Raw genomic sequence first — 23,598 nt, 5'->3', positions numbered from 1 at the left:
TATAAAAGTATTTTGATATATTTTTATTAAATATATCAATTTATTAAATAAATTTTATATATATATATATATATATATATATATATATATATATATATATATATATATATATATATATATATATATATATATATATATATATTATAAATATAATATAAAAAAGATATTTTTTATATTTTTATTTTGATAATATTTTTATTTTTATTAACAGTTTGTTTTAAAAGACTCGTACGTCTTTTAACATTAAAACACATTAATAAAAGTGTATATTAAACTGATGCAAATATTCTTGCGTTGTTAGAATATTGTGGTAATCCTTGATTTTAATTCTATTGATGTACTATACAGTGTGTGTTTTAATTGCTTTATTAAAAGAACTGTGTTAAGGGTTTTCTCAGTAGAACACTTGGTTTTATAACTGACCAATAGGGGGCAGTTTGCATTTATATAAATTGAGTTTCTTTGATTATATTAGCTGGAGTTATTCAATCATAGAACAAGAAAATTGTAAATAATTAAAGACTATTTGACATTCGAATAAAATACATTAACTTAAGATCAGGATTTATTTGTTTTACGGCACACTTCATCAGGGATTTAACAATTATATAAAAGTTGCAAGAATATATGTTCAAAGTAAAATATCACTTTACATGCATCACAATTATCATATATATCTTAAATGAGTTTATTTCAGATCATGTGCTTTTAAATATATATATATTTTTTATTTGTTAATATATATAACTTTCTACATAACAAAGGGACATTTTATCATAGATTAAACGTGTATAAAACACCCAAATTTACAAATGCACACAAACACACACGTTGTTATATTAAATCATATAACTCAGTGTACATTTATGGAGGACAATCCTGCGAAAACTATACATAAATAAATACACAATTGAGTGAATAAAGCTGTAAATTCCTGCATAAATTAAATAATAAATATTTAAATTAATAAAGGAGTATATAAATTCCTGCATAGATAAAATAATAAATAAATATGCAAATATATCAATAAACGAGTAAATAAATCCATCAAATCCTGCATAAATAAATAATAAATATGCAAATTAATGAGTAAATAAATCCATATATTCATGCATAAATAAAACAATAAATAAATATAAAAATAAATGAGTAAATAAATCCATAAATGCCTGCATAAATAAAATAATGTGCAAATTAATAAATAAGTAAATAAAAAAAAATTCCTGCAGATAAAATAATAAATAAATAACAATGCAAATATATAAATAAGTAAATAAAGCCGTAAATTCCTGCATAAATAAAATAATAAAATTTATTTTATAATTTATTTTATAATAAAAATTAATAATTGAGTAAATAAATCCATAAATTCCTGCATAGATAAAATGATAAATAAACATGCAAATATATAAACAAATGAGTAAATAAATCCATTAAATTCCTGCATAAATAAAATAATATGCAAATTAATAAATGAGTAAATAAATACATAAATTCCTGCATAAATAAATATATAAATAAATGAGTAAATAAATCCATAACCTCCTGCATAAATAAAACAATAAATAAATATATAAATAAATGAGTAAATAAATCCATAAATTCATGCATAAATAAAAAAATATGCAAATCAATAAATGAGTAAATAAATCCATAAATTCCTGCATAGATAAAATAATAAATAAATAAAAATGCAAATATATAAATAAACAAGTGAATAAAGCCATAAATTCCTGCATAAATAAATATATAAATAAATTAAATGCAAATATATAAATAAACAAGTAAATGAAGCCGTAAAATTCCTGCATAAATAAAATAATAAATATCAAATTAAGAATTGTGTAAATAAATCCATAAATTCATGCATAGATAAAATGATAAAAAAACATGCAAATATATAAACAAATGAGTAAATAAATCCATTAAATTCCTGCATAAATAAAATAATATGCAAAATAATAAATTAGTAAATAAATACATAAATTCCTGCATAAATAAATATATAAATAAATGAGTAAATAAGTCCATAAATTCCTGCATAGATAAACTAATAAATAAATAAAAATGCAAATATACAAATAAACAAGTGAATAAAGCCATAAATTCCTGCATAAATAAAATAATAAATAAATAAAAATGCAAATATATGAATAAACAAGTAAATAAAGCCGTAAATTCCTGCATAAATAAAATAATAAACAAATAAATTGTTTATTTATTTGTTTTATTTATGCAGGAATTTATGGATTTCTTTACTCATTTATTTATTTATTTGAGTATTTATTTATCTATTGTTTTTGCTGGTTTCGTCTTCCATATACATTCCTTTAAATATTTTAAAATCAAATCATGTTTTTATATTTATTTATCATTTAATCCGTTTTCTTATATGGCTATTATTACATTAGACATTAATATGATTTATATTATAATATATCAATTATTATATTAATTATATTATATTATATATAATATTAATCTGAGAACGAATTGAATGACATACTCCAACCATCAGTCCGTTTTAGAAATTTACGGGATGACATACTTTTTATTCACTGCATTTATGCTTTTATTACAGTGACAGATAATGTAAGTTTCTAGAAGAATGTCTCAAACACATCATTTCATATATATATATATATATATATATATATATATATATATATATATATATATATATATATATATAGATAGCATTTTTATTTATTTTTTTTAATTTATGCAGGAATGTATGGATTTATTTACTCATTTATTTATATATTTGCATATTTATTTAATAAATAATTATTTTATTAATGCTGGAATTTATGGTATTTATTACTCATTTATTTATATATTAGCATTTTTATTTATTATATATATGCAGGAATTTACGGTTTTATTTACTCATTTATTTATATATTTGCATATTTATTGATTTTATTTATGTATTATTTTATTTATGCAGGAATTTATGAATTTATTTACTCATTTATTTTATTTATGTATTTATTTAGTTTTAGCTGTTTCTCTCCTAGCAAAAACCCATACCGGTCACTGATCTATTAGTACCCCCATTTGATCCTAGGTTTTTAACACTACTATTACCTTTAAAATTACATTTAAATTTTATAAATAATTATTGTAACTTCCGGCCGCGGCTGTATCCCTTCTAGTAACAACCCATACCGCTATCTGCCCTCTGTGCGCCCGCGCATGCGCAGTCCCCCACTCTCCGCGCTCGTGTGGGGCCCGTGAGGATCCAGCGGGAGTGTTAGCTGTGTAATGGCGGCTTCGGTGTTGCTCTCCGCGGAAAGCGCCGTGCCCTCTTTTACTGTCGGCCATCCCGCAGGAGCTATTGCGGCGGGAGGAACTACCCATCACGGATTATCAAATGCCCCTGGACCCGCGTCCTGGAACCGCTCGCTGGACCGGGCGCTGGACGAGGCGGCGGCCACCGGAGGGCTCAACCTGAGCGGCAGGAAATTGAAGGAGTTCCCGAGGAGCGCCGCCGGACACGACCTGACCGACACCACCCGGGCCGGTAACGTTTTTTCCGACAATATCTATTACTATTGCGTCCCCTTTAACCGTTAACTGACCCCAAAAGCTAAGTTTAAGTCTTGGTGTTCGAGTTTTCAGTAGTTTACAGTGTGTTTGAGTGGTGTAAACACACGGGTGTGTGCGGCGTCTGAACTCATGATCAGTCAGTCGGGTCCAATAAATGTAAACACTTCATATTCAGGCCTGAGTTTGGTTTAAAGTTAAGATAAACTGTGTAACTTTATGACGAAGGTTGTGGTAATAACTTAGGATCAAATAGACTGGAAACTCAGAACATCTGTCAAAAATCTGTCAAAAAATCTGTCAAATTGAGCTCCAGATTTAAGTTTTATAAGACCCAAACATGGGCTCTTGTTCCGCAGGTTTATATGAGTTTAACAGGTTTTAAGGTGTTTTTTGGTTTATTTATTAACATTTAATAGATTTTTCAAATGTTAATGCCGTTATTATAAAATGGGAACTAGTTCTCAATAACAATACACACCCTCCACCCCTTTAAAAACAAATACATACAACTTATTATGTTTTATAAGGCTTATATTAAGAACAACTTGAACTTTTAGGTGAAGGTTGTGTTAAAATCTTAGTATCAAATGAGACACTGGAAACTCAGAATATCTGTCAAATAATTGGTCAAACTGAGCTCTAGATTTAAGCTTTATAAGACCCAAACATGTGCTCCTGTTCAGCAAGTTTATTTCAGGTTTTGAGGTGTTTTTCGGTTTGTTTTGGTTTATTTATTACCATTTATTTGATTTTCAAATATTAATGCTGTTAAAATAAAATAGGAACTAGTTCCGAATAACATAATTGTCAATACCCTTTTCCCCCTTAAAAAACAAATATATACAACTTATCGATGGTATATATTAAGAACAACTGTAGAACTTTTAGGTGAAGATTATGGTAATAACTTGGGATGTAACAGGAGACTGGAAACTCGTAACATCTGTAAAAAATCTTTAAAAAAATCTCTCAAGTAGAGCTACAGATTCAAGTTTGATATAGGCTCTTGTTCAGCAGGTTAAGGAGTTTCACAGGTTTGGAGCCATTTTTTGCTTGATTTATTTATTTACATTTATTTGACTTTTCGAATAATAATGCCTTTATAATAAAATAGGAACTAGGTCAGAATAATATGATTTACAATACACACGCCCTTCTCCCTCCTTTAAAAACAAATACATACAACTTGAAAGATTATATTAAAAACAACTGTAGAACTTTTAGGTGAAGGTTGTGTTAAAATCTTAGTATCAAATGAGACACTTTAAACTCAAAATATCTGTCAAAAAATTGGTCAAACTGAGCTCTAGATTTAACCTTTATAAGACCCAAACAAGTGCTCTTGTTCAGCAGGTTTATATGAGGTGTTTTTTTGGTTTATTTATTAACATTTATTAGATTTTTCAAATATTGATGCTGTTATAATAAAATAAGAACTGTAGTTCAGAATAACATAATTGTCAATACACACCCTTCTCCCTCTTTAAAAACAAATATATACAACTTATCGACAATATATAATAAGAACAACTGTAGAACTTTATGGTGAAGGTCGTGGTAATAACCTGCCCTGAAATGGGAGACAGGAAACTCAGAACATCTTTCAAAAATCTGTTAAATTGAGCTCCGGATTTAAGTTTTATAAGACCCAAACATGGCTTTGTTCAGCAGGTTTATATGAGTTTCACAGGTTTGAAGGTGTTTGTTTTGGTTTATTTATTTTACAATTATTTGAATTTCAAATATTATTGCTGTTATAATAAAATGGAAACTAGTTCAGAATAACATAATTTACATTACACACCCTTCTTCCACCTTAAACAAATTTCTACAACTTAATTTTATATATATATATATATATATATATATATATATATATATATATATATATATATATATATATATATGTGTGTGTGTGTGTGTGTGTGTGTGAGTGTGTGTATATATATATATATATATATATATATATATATATATATATATATATATATATATATATATATATATATATATATATATATTAGAATAACTTAATTAGAATAACTTAATTTACAACACTTCTCGGCTCTTATACATACAACTTTTGGAGCATATATATAAAGAACAACTGTAGAACTTCTAGGCGAAAGTCATGTTAAAATCTTAGTATCAAATGAGAGACTGGAAACTCAGAATGTCAAAAATCTGTCAAAAAAAACGGTCAAATTAAGCTCTAGATTTAAGTTTTATCAGACCCCAACGTGCTCTTGTTCAGCAGGTTTATATGAGGTTTTGAGGCTTTTTATTTTTTTAATAAATATTTTTAGTTGTTTTCACCTTTAATAGACAGGGCAGTATAGTGTATTGACAGGAAAGCATGAGGAGCAGAGAGAGGGGAAGTATCGGGATGCGAGATGGGAATCAAATTCGGGTTGCCGTGAGTGTGGACGCACTTACCACTAGACCACAGGCTCTGACTTGAGGCTTTCTTTTTTGCTTGTTTAGTTTTATTTATTTGACATTTTATATTATATTTGTGAAATATTAGTGCAATAATAATAAAAATAAGAACTATACCGAACATTTACAACACACCCCTCTCCTTCTTGAAAACAAACATATATGACAAGCCAATTATCCACTGTGTAACTTTTAGGTGAAGGGTACGTTAAAAACATAGGATCAAATGGAAGACTGGAAACGCAGAACATCTCTCATAAACCTGTCAAATTGGGATTAATTTAATCTTTTTTTATATTCAGTTTTTATGAGACTGACTCATGGACTTGTTAAGCAGGTTTGTGAGTTTGACAGGTTCAAAGACGTGTATGTTTGTTTGTTTGTTTGTTTTGGTTTTATTATTTTACATTTATACAACTTTTCAAATATTAATGCAGTAATAATAATAATTTAAAGTACACACACATATCCCCTCTTTAAACAATTATATCCAATTTATGGAGCAAATATATGTTAAGATTAACTGTTTAACTTTAAGGTGAAGGTTGTGTTACATTTAGGATCAAATGGGAGACTGGAAACTCAGAACATCTGTCAGAAATCTGTCAAAGTGGGTTCCAGATTCATTAAGTCTTTTTATTTGATTAGATTTGGGTTTTATGAGACCTAAACAGCAAGTTTATATGAGGTTTGGAGCCATTTATTTATGTATTAATTTATTTTTATTTATTCATTTATTCAATTTTAAATATATTTTATTGAACAATTATATGATTATTTGAATAATAATCAAATATTAAAATACAAATAAGAACTAGTACAGAATTTACAATACACACCCTTCTCCCACCTTTAGGGTGCTTTCACACCTGCCTTATTTAGTTCGGTTGAATCGCACTAGAGTTCGTTTCCCCTTTTGGTGCGGTTCGTTTGGGCAGGTGAGAATGCAGCAATCGTACTCGAGTGCGCACCAAAAGCGGACCAAATAAGCATACCTGCTTGAAGAGGTGATCTCGGTACGCTTTTAAACGAACCCTGGAGCGGTTCGTTTGTGGTGAGAATATGATCCGTACTAAAACAGGTCCAACCGCAAAAAGTACTGCGCGTTCTGGACTAATTCAGCTGCCGTAGGCCGATGCGCAGTGCATTATGGGATATGGAGGAAAAATATTTGTTGACAGCGCTTTACTAACAGAGAGAGGGGAAAACATTACCTGATGGATCGTTGGTAATATTTCCGCAAGATGATCATGTCGCAGTTTAGCTAAATTAATTCACGGCTCCTCCTGAAGTGACGAATGATGCATTAAACACTGTTTTCCAGCCGCGGCCGCGCTTCATTTTCGTAATGTATAGTTTGTCTAAAGCAGGGATACAATCAGCGCAGTCGTCCCTCCAGAGTTAAATGTTTTGTTTACCTGCGGGAGTTCATTGGCATTTTCCCGCACGTGAATTCTGACCAATCAATAAGCAGATTAGGAAATATGTTCAACAACATCTGGCCAATGAGAGATGTGGATTTTGTCAGATGACTGCATTTTGGTTCGTTCCAACTGGTTCCGACCAAAGCCAGCAGTGTGGTGTGAAAACGACCCAAAGACGGCAGAAGATGCAACAATGTATCATTTATTACCCTTGGTCCGGACCAAATGAAGCGAACTACAGATGTGAACGCACCCTTAAACAAATATATTATATACTTATGCAGCATATAAATTAAGCATATAAACAAAAAGTGACCATACTCGCACTTGTTTTACAAAGTCAGTGACACCAATACATCCGTTACAAATACAAGTGCTAAATTGGTCCTCATGTGGCTTTAGCGTGTTTGGTTTGTAGGTGTTTCATCATCTGGTAAAGCTATTTTAAGTTATTATTTTTATATTAATCTTTATGTTGGGTTTTGATCATGATTTAGGATTAAACACCCAGTTTGATCATCTAGCAGGTTGGTTTAAACTGTGAGGTTTGCTAATTGTTTTGATGAATTCTGTAATAATCTATATATAGATGATGAGAGAATGTTGTTATTAATCATCATGTGGATTTGGAGATTTTTCAAGGCCCTATTAAGGGTTTTGGGTTTGAACTTCCTAAATTGTTTAGTCATATGTTACAAAATAGTATTGAAAGGTTGTTGATGATCATGTGGGCTTTCTTTTGGGCAATTTTTTAAGATGCCACAACAACCACACACGAAATATGATCACTCTCATGATGATCACACTTGATATTTTCTGTTCTCTATTTAACTGCATTTAATTTTTAAAAATTATTTCTTTACTTTCATATCCCTTTAAAAGGTACTGAAAAAATCTAAAGTAAAATAAAATGCATCAGTAAGTTGTTTAATAGTTTTTTTTAGCAGGATTTTATGAATTTATAACAATATTATGAAATTTGTTTACCCATTTTAGACCCCTAAAGAGATTTGATCATGTAGATTTGATATGCTGTATCTTATTGCTATATCAGCTAGTCAGCAGCCTCTGTGAATACATTTCAGTTATTATTCCGAACAAAATATTGCTTATTAAATGTATAATTTACCCCAAAGTGAAGATTTCCCTCAGATTTTCCCTCAGGTCATCACAGATGATGGATGTGACCTTTTGCCTTCAGTAGAACATTTGAAAAGTGTCAGGAACTGGGGGCCTTGGTGATACATATAACTTTTTGCAACAGGCACTTTTGAAAATCCCCATGTCACTGGCAATATATTGACGTCTTATGAAGCCAAATATTCAGTCTGTACAAATGTTTTGAGTCAAAAAATTCTGGAAGGCTTGTATGTTATGAATCATCATTAAGGACCACATTATGAGCTAAAACTCTTATTTAATGTTACTGAAGAGAAAAGTTGATATCTTTGATAGCCTGAGGATGAATAAATGAATGGCAAATCATCATTTTGGGGTAAACTATCCATTATTTAAAGTGTATATTAATGTACAGTGGCTAATAAGGACAGTACGGAAACTGTTACATAAAAATATTTCTTAAAAGTTATATCCACACTGTAAAAATATCTGTGAAAACCACAGCAAAAAACTATAAATCAGTAACAAAACACTATTTAAACCAAAATATTATACTGTATTAATTGCATTAATACATTAGTACATATCTTCACTCTTTTAATACGTAACTATGTAAAAAAATAAAACATTTTACAGTAAGAAAATATATATTTTGGGTGAAATTAATAAAAAAAAATACAGTAACTTCTCAAGCAAGCATTTACCCTGAAGTCAACAGTATAATAAAACGCATATTTTTGATGTACTATATATTTTACAATATCAAACCTTCAAAAATTCAACAAGCACATACTTTAAATTCTACATTAACAAGATGTTAAACATATGATTTATGTTTATAAAATAAGTGCATATGCAATTACATCAGTCTTTACTACAGTACAAAGTAGCTTGCTTAGCTGAAACATACTGGTGAAATTGTCACAGTTCAGGGAGTTTTAGACATGTTTGGACGTGTGTTTTTCCTTCTCCAGAAGCACTATCATAAAGGTAACTCATCCTGTACAAGAGTTATGTTACACTTGCCAGTGTGAGAGAATAATATAAAACCTACTCAATCAGTCACGTGTCCAAAGTATGAAGAATAAAACCTATTCTTGTTAATGGGTCAAGGACAAAAAGAGGTTTTCAAGCATTAAAACAATAAAAGTGTTGGCTAATTCAGTGTTCCTTACAAAAATACTTTAAACAAAATAATATCGTCTGACATACTTTTTTACTATGATATACAGAAGACAAGACAGCCACTAAAATGCAATTCAGTTGTGTGTGTGTGTGTGTGTGTATATATATATATATATATATATATATATATTAGGGGTGTCAAAATTAATTGTTTTTTCGGTGCACCGCGATGCAGACGCGGACAATTCTGTATCGGTTCAGTAACAATCATAACCGGTTATGTTCTGACGTCATTTATCTCCTATGCGCTCTGTCGTGAGCGCCGGTATTTACAATACTCAGGGCCAGCCCGTGGCGTAGGCTAGTACTAAGGGCGCTGTACATTCAGTGGGGCGCCAGAAATGAGCGCGGTTAAGTTGGTTTTGTTTTCTATATTCCTGGCACATTCAGTTATAGCGGCAATAACTCAAAAACATCTTTCCCTAAAAAAGATCTAAAGTGTGTTTCCTACAAAAAGACAAAGCTGGTTATGTTTCGCAGCTGTCTTTTTCTTTTTTTTCCGCTCGACATTACTCCCACTGCTCCCTTTAAGCCCTCGCAATATACCTTAAAAATTCAAGAGGAACATTTTTGTACTTTTTAGGTACTAATATGTATCTTTTATTTATTAATATGCTAATTATTATTATTAATTTATTAGGGGTGTAACGATTTAACGTTGTACGATTTATTGCGATACAAAAATGTCACAATATGCATCGTGGCGTTATGACGATTTGATTACGATATGACGTCCGTTTTCTCTTATTAGTTGAGCTGTTTGCACGTGAGCTACGTTCCACCTGCTGTCACACGTGAGTTCAGATTGCAGCAGCAGTAATGTTAGCAGACCAAGATGAGTGGAGTTGAAATAGAGGATGGCCCATCCTCTCAAAATCAGACGTCTGGCAACATTTCGGTTGTACAGTCATTGCTTTAGACTCGTCCGCTTTTTGACACGCATACTGGGTCAAACATCCTAAGTTTAAAAGTCTTCACAGTGATTTACATACTTTGCACAGCGACAGTGATACCTCCTAATGGTGTTGAAAGAGTCACATACTGTATTTATAGGGTACAATTCAGCCTAAAATATCATTCTGTCTTCATATAATGTTCCCGCCGCAAAATCACACATGACGTGAGCTGACCGAGAGCTGTTACTACAGAGGACGGACTATGATAGACGCGCGCGTATGGCAAGCCGTTTTAGCATTTAAACCTTTGTTCTGACTCCATAAATATATTTAGAGATATCTCTAATTATATTTTGACTAGTCATAATTATAATTCGACTAGTCAGAATGACAATTAGAGATATCTGCAATTACAATTGTACTAGTACGAAATCAGATTGGAGATATCTGCAAATATATTATGACTAGTCATATTCCTCCATTGACTTCCATTGAAAAATATTTGCAGATATCTCTAAATGAGTTTTGACTAGTCACAATTGTAATTAGAGATATCTCTAAATGAATTTAATTAAATATGAATTAAATACCTGGAAATGTGGATTTTTTTTGCACACACAAAAAAACGCAAGTGACCAAGCAAAGCCTTAAGCTCTTACTGTTAAATTCAATTGAATAGAAAGCTTTTTTTTTTTTTTTTGCACCTTTACTTAAATTGTTCCTTAATTTTGTCTCTGTCATTTCAATAATATTTTTAAGAAGTTTTTAAATTGTTTTATTTTCCAGAGACAGGCCTGTTTAATTTATTTTCTTAAAGAAGGTTCAGTTTAACAAGTTGATACAAAAGAAATACATAAAAAAATAGTTTACTTGGTAAAATTTGCATTTTAGTTTAATTAAAATTTTTTATTCCAAATATCGTGATACATATCGAATCGTGAACATTATATCGTGATACACATCGTATCGTGAGTTGAGTGTATCGTTACACCCCTATAATTTATATTATTAATACTAATTTGTACCTTTTGAAAAGGCACCACCCCAGTTACAGCTCACATACCTTTATTTCTGAGAGTGCATTGTAAAGAGAAAATGACTATGGAAAAACTTCAGTTTCTGAAAAATATATATTTTGGCTGTCTAAAGGAGCTAATGTTGTGCCTAATTTTGCAATAGCATCTATATTTTTTCTTATGTTTAATGCAAGGGTCGCTATTACCTCTTCTTATATTTAATAAAGCCTATAGTAGGTGTTTCTCTGGGTAGCAGGATAGTATTGTGTTGCACTGTCTGAAAATAGGAAGTGGTCATCGTCGCTCAGGACTACAGCTCTGATCCTGAGCACACATGGTGTCTCTTGTCTGTGTCAATATTGATCGTCTGTGCAGTGCATGCTGGGCTCCACGAACAAATCTCTGAATTCGATCTCATTTAAAGCTGAAAAAATGTAGACCATAGGAATGAATGGAAAAAATAAAGCATGGAAGGTTTTTGCTTCTGTAATCCCTAAAATAGTTGTATTGCTTTGCAGTGAGTTTGTTATGGTTTGCAAATGACAGATTGTGAGCGCCACAGCTTTGTTTCTGCCAGATAGTCTTTTTTTTAGCAGGGTCATTCTAGGGTGATAATAGCAGTCTAACATTGGCTTGAGATTCTGATTGAGTTGTTTATCAATTATGGCATTTTAGATTTTTTACTTTTGGTTAATTACACTTGTTTATTTAATTGTGAAATTGAATTTGCAATGGCCTGCAGTTTGATGTATTTACTGCATATTTCCAGGTTCTTAATAAGTTAGTTCACCAAAAACTCAAACCTCTACCCCCTTAATTCAATAGTAGGCTAAACTCTGTATTAAATATATTATGATTTATTGCACAAAATTATCTTGTGGGCACTTTAACTTCAAAATACCACAAATAGTTATTTATTTAATATTTAAACTTTTAATTTTACTGGTAACACTTTACAATAAGGTTCATTAGTTAATGCATTTACTCACATGAACAAATCATGAACAACACATGTACAGCATTTATTAATCATAATTGAACATTTACTGATGCATTATTAACATTCAAGTCCATGCTTGTTAACATTAATTAATGCACCGTGAGTTAACATGAACTAACAATGAACTACTGTATTTTCATTAACTAACGTTTACTAACATGAATAAATACTGTAGTAAATATTGTTCATTGTTTGCTCATGTTAATAAATGCATTAATTAACATTAACTAATGAAACTTATTGTAAAGTGTGACCATTTTACTTCATTAAAGGGGTCCTATTATGCCCCCTTTTACAAGAGCTATAAAGTCTCTCATGTCCCGAGTGTGTATATGAAGTTTGAGCTCCAAATACTCCACAAATAATGTTTAATTATTTAAATATCAACATTCCTGTTAAACACAAAAATGTTTGTTTAGTAAACTGTTAAACATGTAGACGCAACATTTTAGCAAATATTGATGACATAACATATTTTTATGTAGATCAATTGTTATTCACAATTCTTAGTATATATGACAGAAAAAGTCCAGTGTGCTGAACAAATGACGATATTTTTTATTTATTTATTTATTTTTTGTACAGTGTGCAAGGTAAAGAGTAAACAGTTTAAAAGTAAAGAGTTTAACAGAGCCTGCGATATCTGCTAGATCTATTTTCATTTGTCAAACACTCACGTGAAAATATACTTATTTAAAGTAAATACTACAGTGCTTTTTAACTATACTGACACTTCCATAGACATTGAGATGTTGCTGAAATCTGCTAAAATGCTGCTAGAATTAATTTTATGTATGGGCGATATATATTGCTTTAACAAAAATGATTGAGGTCATGTCCATGTGTTGTGTGCAATAAGTTCAAATATTGACTATTGTGACAGGCCTAATTAAGGGCACTTTAACCAGAAACGACAGCAACAGAAACAGTTATCTCTATAAATGGTAAATAACTTGCAGCTAACCAAGTAACAGGTTTTTCTGGTAGTGTAAACATTTCTTTACGCATGAGTTGGTTCTCGAGATGTATGAATAAGAAGTCTGCACTGCTCCACCTGCAGTGTATCCTTAATATGCTTCATTGATCATGATCGTGTTGAATAATTCATCGTGAAGGAGCTTTTGTTCAGAGTGTTTGTGCATCTCTGCTGACTTGACGTGATATTTGACCTCAGATATTCTCCAGTCAGATTGCTTTGGCTGTTGTGCTGTGTGAACTGTGCCAAATGAACTGCTCTCCTGCTAAGAAGCATTGTCTTCAGAAGACTCAAGAACACTTGGATTTATTTGAATAATGATGTTTTACCATCAATGTGAAACCACTGTCAAGTCTCTCTTACCATAAAGCATGTTTTTGTTAGAATGTGATATTTTTAAAGTTGTCTAGACAGGATTTTTAGGTTATTCATCAAGGTGGCACTGTGACTCAGTGGTTAGAAGGTCACTGGTTTGAGTTCCGGCTTGGTCAGTTGGCGTTTCTGTGTGGAGTTTTGTGCGTGTGCTGTCCGTGTTAGCGTAGGTTTCTCCGGGTGCTCCAGTTTCCCCCACAGTCCAAACACATGCTCTATCGGTGAATTGAATGAACTAAATTGTCCGTAGTGTATTAGTGTGTTTGTGAATAAGTGTGTTTGGGTGTTTCTCAGTACTGGGTTGCGGCTGGAAAGGCATCCGCTCCGTAAAACATATGCTGGATAAATTATTTATTAAAAATTTACTGAAAAAATCTTTAGGGCTCTATTTTGATGGTCCATGCGCAGAGCGCAAAACGCAGGGTGCAAACGCTTTCAGGGCGTGTCAGAACGCGTTTTTGCTAATTTAAGGACGGGAAAATCTGCTTTGCGCCGTGGCACATGGTCTAAAAGGGTTGAGTTTATTTTCTTAATGAGTTATAGGTGTGTTTTGAGAATAAACCAATCAGAGTCTCATCTCACATTCCCTTTAAGACCCAGCTGCGTCGCGCCATAAGCACATTCCCTATTTACAGGACGCAAAGTAAGTCTAAGTGGAAAAGATTAGCAAACAGTTTATAGTTTTTTTAACAGAAAACTGTTAAACAGAGCATCTACTGCGTGACAATGAGAGATAATGGATCTACTTTCACTTTCGCTCTTGGATAGGGAAACCTTTACGCACAGACATCAATTAGTCTATAAATAATTAATTTCGTTTGTTAAAATAGTCAGTTCTAATTTCCAGCAAACGAATAAATGAACAATAATAATAAAAATGTGCTCAAAAACCTGAGTTATATCCTAAAACACATGCTGTGCCCCATATGGTAAAACCTGACAGTTGGGCAAATCTAAGCTTGTTTTTAATAAAACAAATATAAATATGGATATAATAAATAATACTGCTAATAATAATAACATTATACAAAAGCAAATTGTTATGAATGAACTGAAAAAGCCTCCCGAGATGAAGAAGACATCAAAGCAGTGATTTTTCATATTTATGTAGGCTAGAAAATAATATGTTTTGTAATATTTTAATCCTTTATATTTATATTCTATATCTATTCTTATTATATCCTATATATATATCCTTAATATTTAATTTTTTTAATATGTAAAGATATTTGCCTATTGCTCTCTTGTGTGTATTAAGCAGTGCGTAAGCGAGGTGCAACTTTGCGCCGGAGTTTAGACCGGGTTAGTTTTGGTCTAATGAAAAATCTATTATAGTTTCGCAAAATAGCAACGCGCCAGCCGTGCACCTCAGAACACCTTCCTTTTTACACCAGAACGCCTATGGGCGCACATATGAGCGCTAATGCATTTGCTATTTAAACAGCGTAGCGCAATGCCTCAAAACGACTATTGCGCCAAGCTGAAACTACAAAAAGACTATTGCACCGCACCTTGCACCACACTGCGCCGGGTGTATGATAGGGCCCATTATGTTTTAAATGTACATTTTTGTCTTTATTTGTTTATTTTGGATATATTTTATTGAACTATGTTGTTGTTAATAAAGTTATTATTATGTAATATGTTTTAATCTATAATACTAGTTGATTATGATGATAAAGGTCTATGTTTAATTAAGCACAAAATACTGATGTAATCAAATAATGGAAACCATTTATAAAAACAAGTTGAATGTGTAAGACCGCAGAATGTCATGTCACAGAACATTTTTACAATACAAAATGTAGCACACAAGATTCATTCATTCGTTTTCTTTTCGGCTCAATCCCTTTATTAATCATAGGTCATCACAACAGATTGAATCACCAACTTATCCAGCATATGTTTTACATAGCGGATGCCCTTTCAGCTGCAACCCAACACCATATTACACACACATACACTACGGACAATTTAGCTTATTCAATTCACCTATATTGCATGTTATTGCTTGAAATTAACCTTTTTCTTTGTTAGCACCGGTGCTCCTAACTTCAAAAATATAGGCGCACCAGCTAAAATTCAGTTGCACTCACCAATTATGCGCACCATTACTACAAGTTTTATATTAACAGATTTATCGCATTTGAAAGCAACACTAATCAAACCTAACAAACAAAACAAAAATCTGCATGAACTCTCCGCTCCTGCACGCTTAAATGAGATGAACGATACTGAGATAACGATAGATGCACAGATGATATTATAACTTATTATTTGCATACCCATCTTAATAGCAATAAATGTCCTTTCATGAGTTGCAATATTACTTTAATCTTAGTGAATGCATGTGCTTTTGGGAAAACAAGCACTGTGAAAGGTGCATGACTGACACCATAGTGACGATTAAATGAAGGATTAAATAACATTAAAACTCCACAAGAACACTAATAAGTTGTGCCATTATTTGTAACTTTTCTAAAAAAAAAACATCTGTCAGTGTTATTTTCGTTATCTCGTATCCAGACCTTTACATTTTTGTGGCTGTTGCTCCCTGTCATCTGAATTGAGTGGTTGACAGCTGATATTAACCAATCCATTCGTGTTCTGTTCTAGAGGAGTGACCAATCAGAAGACTTTAAATCAGGGCAAGCGTTGTAGGGTTTGTTTACTGCAGCAAGTTGATATGCCGACTGTTTTAAACCATTCCTGAGCGCTGCGTTTGGCGTTTTGTTTGGTGCAAAGATGCATTCTGCGTGAACATTTTGCAGTAATAACTGGTCGCATGACAAAAATTTTATGCACTCGCACAAATGCTCCCAAATCTATTTTTGAGGTCGCATAGATGAGATTTAGGGCGCATATGCGACTAAAACAGTCGCAATTTCGAGCCCTGCATGTGTTTGGACTATGGATGAAACCAGGGCACCCTTAGGAAACCCACGCCAACACGGGGAGAACATGCAAACTCCACACAGAAATGCCAACTGACTTAGCCGGTGCTTGAACCAGCGACCTTCTTGCTGTGTGGTGATTGTGCTACCCACTGAGCCACCGTGACGCCCAGCACATGCAAAAAATAAATAATATTGTTTTTTTTTATTGGCTTATGCCATACCGAGTCTTGTAGACCCCTGTTTCGGAACAAAACAATCGATTAAAATTGTTACAATGGTTATTTTTGTTGTGGTTTGCTTTCACACGGCAAAGTTTCTAAACAGACCAAAATAGTACAAACAAGTCATGTGCAAGTAAACTCTCTTCACGTTGTTCAGAGTTTCAGGCCAGGGTTTATTTTCAGAGTCTGCTCAGCTGTCACATCATTATTTTATTTTTTGATGTTGAGCAAGAAGACATAATTGAAAAGGTGTACTTTTATTTAGACACCCATTGTCACCAAAAATAAATCAGAGAGGTAAGACTTTCTCATACAGCCTCATTTCATAAAGTTTTGTACAAAACATTGGCTAGAATTATGTCTCATAGACTTAATAACAGCTGAACAGAGACTGCATCAGATCATGAAGTCAATGCTGATCTCTCTTTCAAGGTGTCTGTGCAGAAATGAACATAATAATAGGCCTAATGCAAAATTGTGTAAGATTAAAATATGGAAAAATTATTAGATGGTAATTTCGATCAATTTTCCTAACAGATAAACATTTACATTAACACTTTGTATTTTTGACATGAAAAGCACATTTACAAGTTGGAATGACATCCCGTCCTACTCATAATTCTCTCTTCATATAGCCGTAAGTGGCTATAATATAACCATAATACATCGTGATATAGCTTGGTTCGTTGAATCGTTTTGCTATCTCACTACAATCAATCCACTCCAGAGTTAGTTCCAGTCGAGCCGAGACCACTTCATTCAGGCGGTCTCGGAGCGATTCATTTGACCCGGATCCAATTGTGGGTTTCACATAAGCGAACCGCACTAACTGGGCAAACGAGACAGGTTTCAGAACAAACATATACTCAAGTCAAGTTCCTTTTTTACTATAGAGCTTTAAGTTATACAGAGATTGTATCAAAGCCGCTTTATATGGTAAGTGTAGATCCTCTCAACAATGGTAAACATGGGAAAAATTGAGTCAAAATAAAGGTTTGCTTTAAATTTGAGAATTTGTTACAAAAAGCGATCTTAACATAAAACATGTTCATTTATTTATTTTTAATTAATCCAATTGTTTACTGTTGAATCGAATATGAATAGTCAGTAAATTAAAAGTCAGTATATGCGTGAAAATATACTTTTAATACTCTCTACATGTTATGGTTTTGAATGATCGCTTGCAGGCAAAATGCACATTATTGTCTTGCAAATATTGTCGTAAAGAAATTAACTCTTGAGCTTGTTTCTGTATGAATATTGTATGCAATAGTTGTTTTACTTTGAAATGAACGTATGTGGACTGATACTTTGTGAAATGTCTGAGAAACACAGTCCCCCTCAGAGTGCTGTGGTCATGTCAGTTTATTTGCAATTGTAGCACTGGAAATGTTGGAGACATCGCGATTACCTACTTTCCCACGCCATGCTTTGTTTTCGAACTGAAGCTCTTGGCCTTATATAAGCAGACATGTGAAGTTCACCACAGCACAACTCTTGATGAGCGCTTTCTTCTGCGTTCACTTCTCAAACACATCACTGAGACGGACACACACAGACCTGCTCAAGACTTCAGTTTTCTAAAGTTTCCAAAGTTTTTTTTTTGCATGCATTTTTGGTGACTTGATGCGTTTATCCTGATGAAAATTAAGTAACCAAGGTTTTATTATTGTAAAATAACCATGGTGTGTAGAAAAGCATGTTTTTAAAATGACTTTTAACATATTGTTAAACATTATTCATTCATTATTCTCTGTCACCAAAGAGTAATGAACCACCAATTATCACACACCGGTATGCTGCAAATGTCACAATTTTAATACATGTGTTTAGTTCACAGGTGTCAAACTTAGTTACAAAAGGGCCGCAGCTCTGCACAGTTTAGTTCCAACCCTAATTAAACACACCTGATCAAACTAATTGAGTCCTGCAGGCTTGTTTGAAACCTACAGGTAAGTGTGTTGGAGCAGGGTTGGAACTAAACTGTGCAGGGCTTCGGCCCTCCAGGAATTGAGTTTGACATCCCTGGTTTAGTTGATCTGATGAAAAGGCTAGTTGGTTGGTTCATTCTTTTTCTCTCGTGACCTGATTTAATAACAATATTATTATTATTATTATTATTATTATTATTATTATTATTATTATTATTATTATTATTATTAACAACAAGTTATCCAAATAATAAAAAGCAAGTAATCTATGATTTTAATTGGCATAACTGAACTACTCATAATTGGCTTTCAAGTTCAAGCTAATTTTAGCATATTACTTGAATTACTTTATAGATAGATAGATAGATAGATTGATAGATAGATAGATAGATAGATAGATAGATAGATAGATAGATAGATAGATAGATAGATAGATAGATAGATAGATAGATAGATAGATAGATAGATAGATAGATAGATAGATAGATAGATAGAATATAGTATATTTTGCTGTTTTACTTCATGCATTAAACATGCATCACATTGTATATATTTTGGTTTATTTTATGTTTTATGTTTTAAAAAAATAACTTGGCTCTGACTTTCTAATACCAACAATTTATTATTTATTCTGTGTTTTGTTTTAATTTCATATAATATATATTAATATGAAAATTCTATTGATCTTTTTATTATTGGGTTATTTTCTTATCATACTAAATACTCTATAAGGGTAATGCACTAGATCGACTGGAAATTTATCATATTATTTACATGTTGTTGTTTTTTTTGTTGTGGCTTTAACTTTTTGTAGCTTTTTAGTCAAAGATTTGCCTAGTCAGTGATAACATTTTGGTCAAATACATTAATAAGGCTTTGTACATTATATTGAATGTTGCCAAAAAACATGCTGAGAACGGTTTCTTTTAATCTATTTTAATTCTTTTAATTTATTTTTTTAATAAATGTCTTTTATTAGGATCATAATACTAATAACAACACTTATTTATTTGCTCTTTTGTGTTTTTAATGAATGAATGAATGAATTTAAAACAATAAAAATCGTACATATCAATTTGATCTTATATTTTTAAATTTTTTAAATGACCTAACCTGACTCACCTCCCTCATAAATATCAACATTTACATTAGATTTAGTGTTGCAAAAAATTTATTTTATTTTATAAATATTTTATTTTACTTTAACTCATGTGAAAGTATCTCTAAACATCAAATACATGTCTTGTATTATGATCGTAACACAAAATCTGTTACTAATACTATTTAAAAAATTAATACATCATGAATAAATAAATAAATACATACATTTACCAGAACTAATAACAATAGTACAAATTAATTTTTATCTTCTGTTCTTTTATTTTTTTAATAACCTGACATTACATTATATTAGGTGTTGCAAACATTTTTTTTTAAACTTTAACTCTTGGGGCGCCAGCTTCAACGCTTCCTATTCACTTTGAATGGGTGACGTCAGACGTTGCCGAACTGCATTGTGAATCCGTCGGCGCCGCTTTAGAGATGTTACTCGCTGTAGAAGTTGGGACTTGCTCAACTTTTCAAGCGCCGATGGAAGCGTCAGCCAATCAGATCGCTGTATGCAAATACACCAGCTCAGACAGTGGCCTATTGCTGACTAATTTCATTGGCTGACGCTGCTATGACGATCGCGTCAGCCCCAACTTCAGACACGCCCCGTATGAATGGGGCGTAAGTGTCTTGTTTTTGACGTGTCATTTTGCTGTGTTCTTTGTTGAAAAGTCACATGAATGCGCTTTGTGGAGCAGGAATCCTTCAAGGGATTGTGGGATTGAGCATTATTATTATTATTACAATGAGTCTGTCTGCTGTTCTGTCGCCTCCAAGCCAGAACCGATGACTGTTGTGTACAAGCATTGAGGAAGTGAAGTCAACTGGATATTACTGTCTATATTTGACAGAGGCTACGCATGAGTCAGTCGGCTGCTCCACATTCATGAAGGAAATATAAACCAGAAACACTTAAATGTGTGTCACTCAGGCTTTGCACTGATGAAGCGCAATGATAGATGATTTATAGCATCATTTTAGTTTTTTTGAAAAGGTTCATTGCATCACAGAGATGGACAAGTGTTTGGATCCTGTTTAGACCTAATATAATCTGATTTTGCTTGTTTAATGGGTGTTAATAACAATGTGCATTTGTGAGTTTTGGATGATTGAGCATCTGTAAAATGTGGCTGAATCACCTTGCATTTAATAATAAGCTGCTTTATATCATAGTTTTTCAATTTGATGCATATTTTACATGATTCTTCCTCAATCTAGACTGTTATGCTAGTTTATCACAATGTGCACGTCTGCAGTATGCAAATCTTTAATGTCAAGTATGGATTTTGTTTAACAGGAGCTTGTAAATTGTAGATTAATTCAAAATTTATAAAGATCACAGAGAGATCGCCTCTTGCGCCATTCAAATGATATGTATGAAAGCATTTAGGCCTTCCTGTAAAATATAATGATGACTGAAGAAGTTGTGGTTGGTTATTTGGGATGTGGTGGCTTTCATTAAAGGTGTTTTCTGTCACTACTTGTTTAGTCTGCATTAATGCATTTTGTAAGCTGCACGGTAAAACATTGATCAAGATCTCAACAACCACACAACATAAATTATAAATGATGGTGATCTGCATATGTTTATTAATACTGGGATAATAGTTTATAATTTAAATAAATCTCTTGACGTTTATGGTAAAAATTAAAATTACCATCATGCGCTCAAAAATGAAAGTTGCAGGCAGCAATTACATTATTTAACCAAAAGGTGGCGACAACCAGGCCGCAAAAATATGCGAATATGAATAATTGGCAATGCCACAACCCAGGCACATTGTGAAAACGTAGCCCCGTGGACGTTTCTGCGGACCACGAGATACGTCCTGGGAGGCACGTATTCGAGCGTTTTTTGTTTTCGCGGATCCGCGAGAGGCCGCTGTGCGCGTTTTTTCGCGTCTCGGGAGCCTCTCGGGAGCGCGCGCTGTTCGCGCCCGCACCGTTCTCGCGCGAAAAGCTGCCGGATCGGCAGACCCGGCCGCCCCTCCTCTTCCTCCTCCTCCTCCTCCTTCCCTAAACCCAAGCAACGGTTTGCAAAAGCCGTCCAGAAAAAAAAAAAGCAAAAGCCCTCGTCTTCGATTTCGACTGCGTTTTCGGATCCCGCTGCGTTCTCGCCCTTATTTTTCGGATTCCGTTTTTCATCTTACCTGATTTCTGGAACCGCTGTTCCCCGGACTCGATCCCGTTCGTCGTCCCCGCAGCCAGCTCCTCCTCCGGGACCTCCGCTTCGCCGACGCAACGCTGTGAGCTAAGCGGACAAACTGGTTGCATCGGGAAAGCCCTCCACTCGGAGGCGAGCCGTCGGCCGGTTGATCGTTGAAAGTCGCACACCAGACGGTCACATTGGAACGCTATTTAAAATTAAACTATTCAGATGGCTCTCTGTGGCGCAGCAGAAATGTAAATAGTGTCCTGAGTAGTGGCTGGGCGCCACGGACAGCCGGCGACTTGCGGTGCCGGTGTGTAGAATTCTAAAATGCATGGCGCTGCGTTGCGTGTCGCCAAGCGGCACTTCTGGTGTGTGACCTGCTTAACAGTGAATGTTTCACAGTACTGAATATTTTACAATTTATTTTTATTCAGCTGATTATATCTTCATTTGATTTTTTTTATTTAATTGCAGGTTTCAACTTCTGTTTGCTAAAACCAAAAGTGTCTTGCATTGCTGTTTTTGTAATAAATGGAATTTATTTATTTAATGCAAAATACTTTGTCCCCTCCCCTTTTTGGCTGATCCGTAAAATGGTTAAATCCGTCACTAAAAAAACATAATGTGTGTATAGCTGAAAAACTCAATATTACAATGTAACTTTTTTTGCATTATCATGCAGTCCTAGTAGGGTTGCATGGTATTGGAAAAAACTGACATTTATGTTTAGCTTTTCTGTAACGCATAATGTGATCATGAATTGAATCTCACTACATGACTTGTATAGCTTTATTTGGATTCATCGTTTTATATTTCATGAGGCAGCACATCTGCATAAAATATAATAAATCAATTACAGTACAAACACAGATAATTGCCATAGAGCAAAGATACATATAAAACAAACAGTGCTGTTTTCTGGAGAGTTTTGGTACAGATAAAATGTAAAATACCACTGTATAGTCTTCACATGAATGCATTTAATAATTAATCTCTGTCAAATCTATAAACGTTATATTTTTTGTGCCTAAAAGATTTAAAACAGGTTGAAATGTCTGCACATTTAATGGCCGAAATTACACGAAATTATTGAAATAGGATATAATTGTTTGACAGGGGTGCATGGCACAGTGGGAAGCACTGTTGCCTCACAGCAAGAAGGTTGCTGGTTTGAGCGTCGGCTGGGTCAGTTGGCATTTCTCTATGGAGTTTGCATGTTCTCCCTTGTTGGCGTAGGTTTCTTAAGGGTGCTCCGGTTTCCCTCACAGACAAAGACAAGCGCTATAGGTGAATTGGGTAAGCTAAATT

The 23,598-nt window shown here is 33.0% G+C and overlaps 1 protein-coding gene across 14 annotated transcripts in view; it reads left to right on the top strand.

Moving 5' to 3' along the window:
- Positions 1 to 3,202: 3,202 nt before the first annotated feature.
- lrch3 (leucine-rich repeats and calponin homology (CH) domain containing 3) overlaps positions 3,203 to 23,598 on the top strand; it is a 69,599-nt gene continuing 49,203 nt past the window's right edge. For all 14 annotated transcript variants that reach the window (XR_012394154.1, XR_012394150.1, XR_012394149.1 and 11 more), the window contains exon 1: positions 3,203 to 3,526. Coding sequence is in view for 8 of the 14 variants with exons in the window: in XM_073930158.1 (XP_073786259.1) it covers positions 3,268 to 3,526 (259 nt within the window). In the remaining 6 variants the exon portion in view is untranslated. The remainder of the gene's footprint in view (positions 3,527 to 23,598) is intronic.

Source organism: Danio rerio, chromosome 18 (genome assembly GCF_049306965.1).
Source record: "Danio rerio strain Tuebingen ecotype United States chromosome 18, GRCz12tu, whole genome shotgun sequence".
In the NCBI taxonomy this organism is placed as follows: domain Eukaryota; kingdom Metazoa; phylum Chordata; class Actinopteri; order Cypriniformes; family Danionidae; genus Danio; species Danio rerio.
Note: the sequence above shows the minus strand (reverse complement) of the source record. Positions and strands in the feature narration are given on the sequence as shown.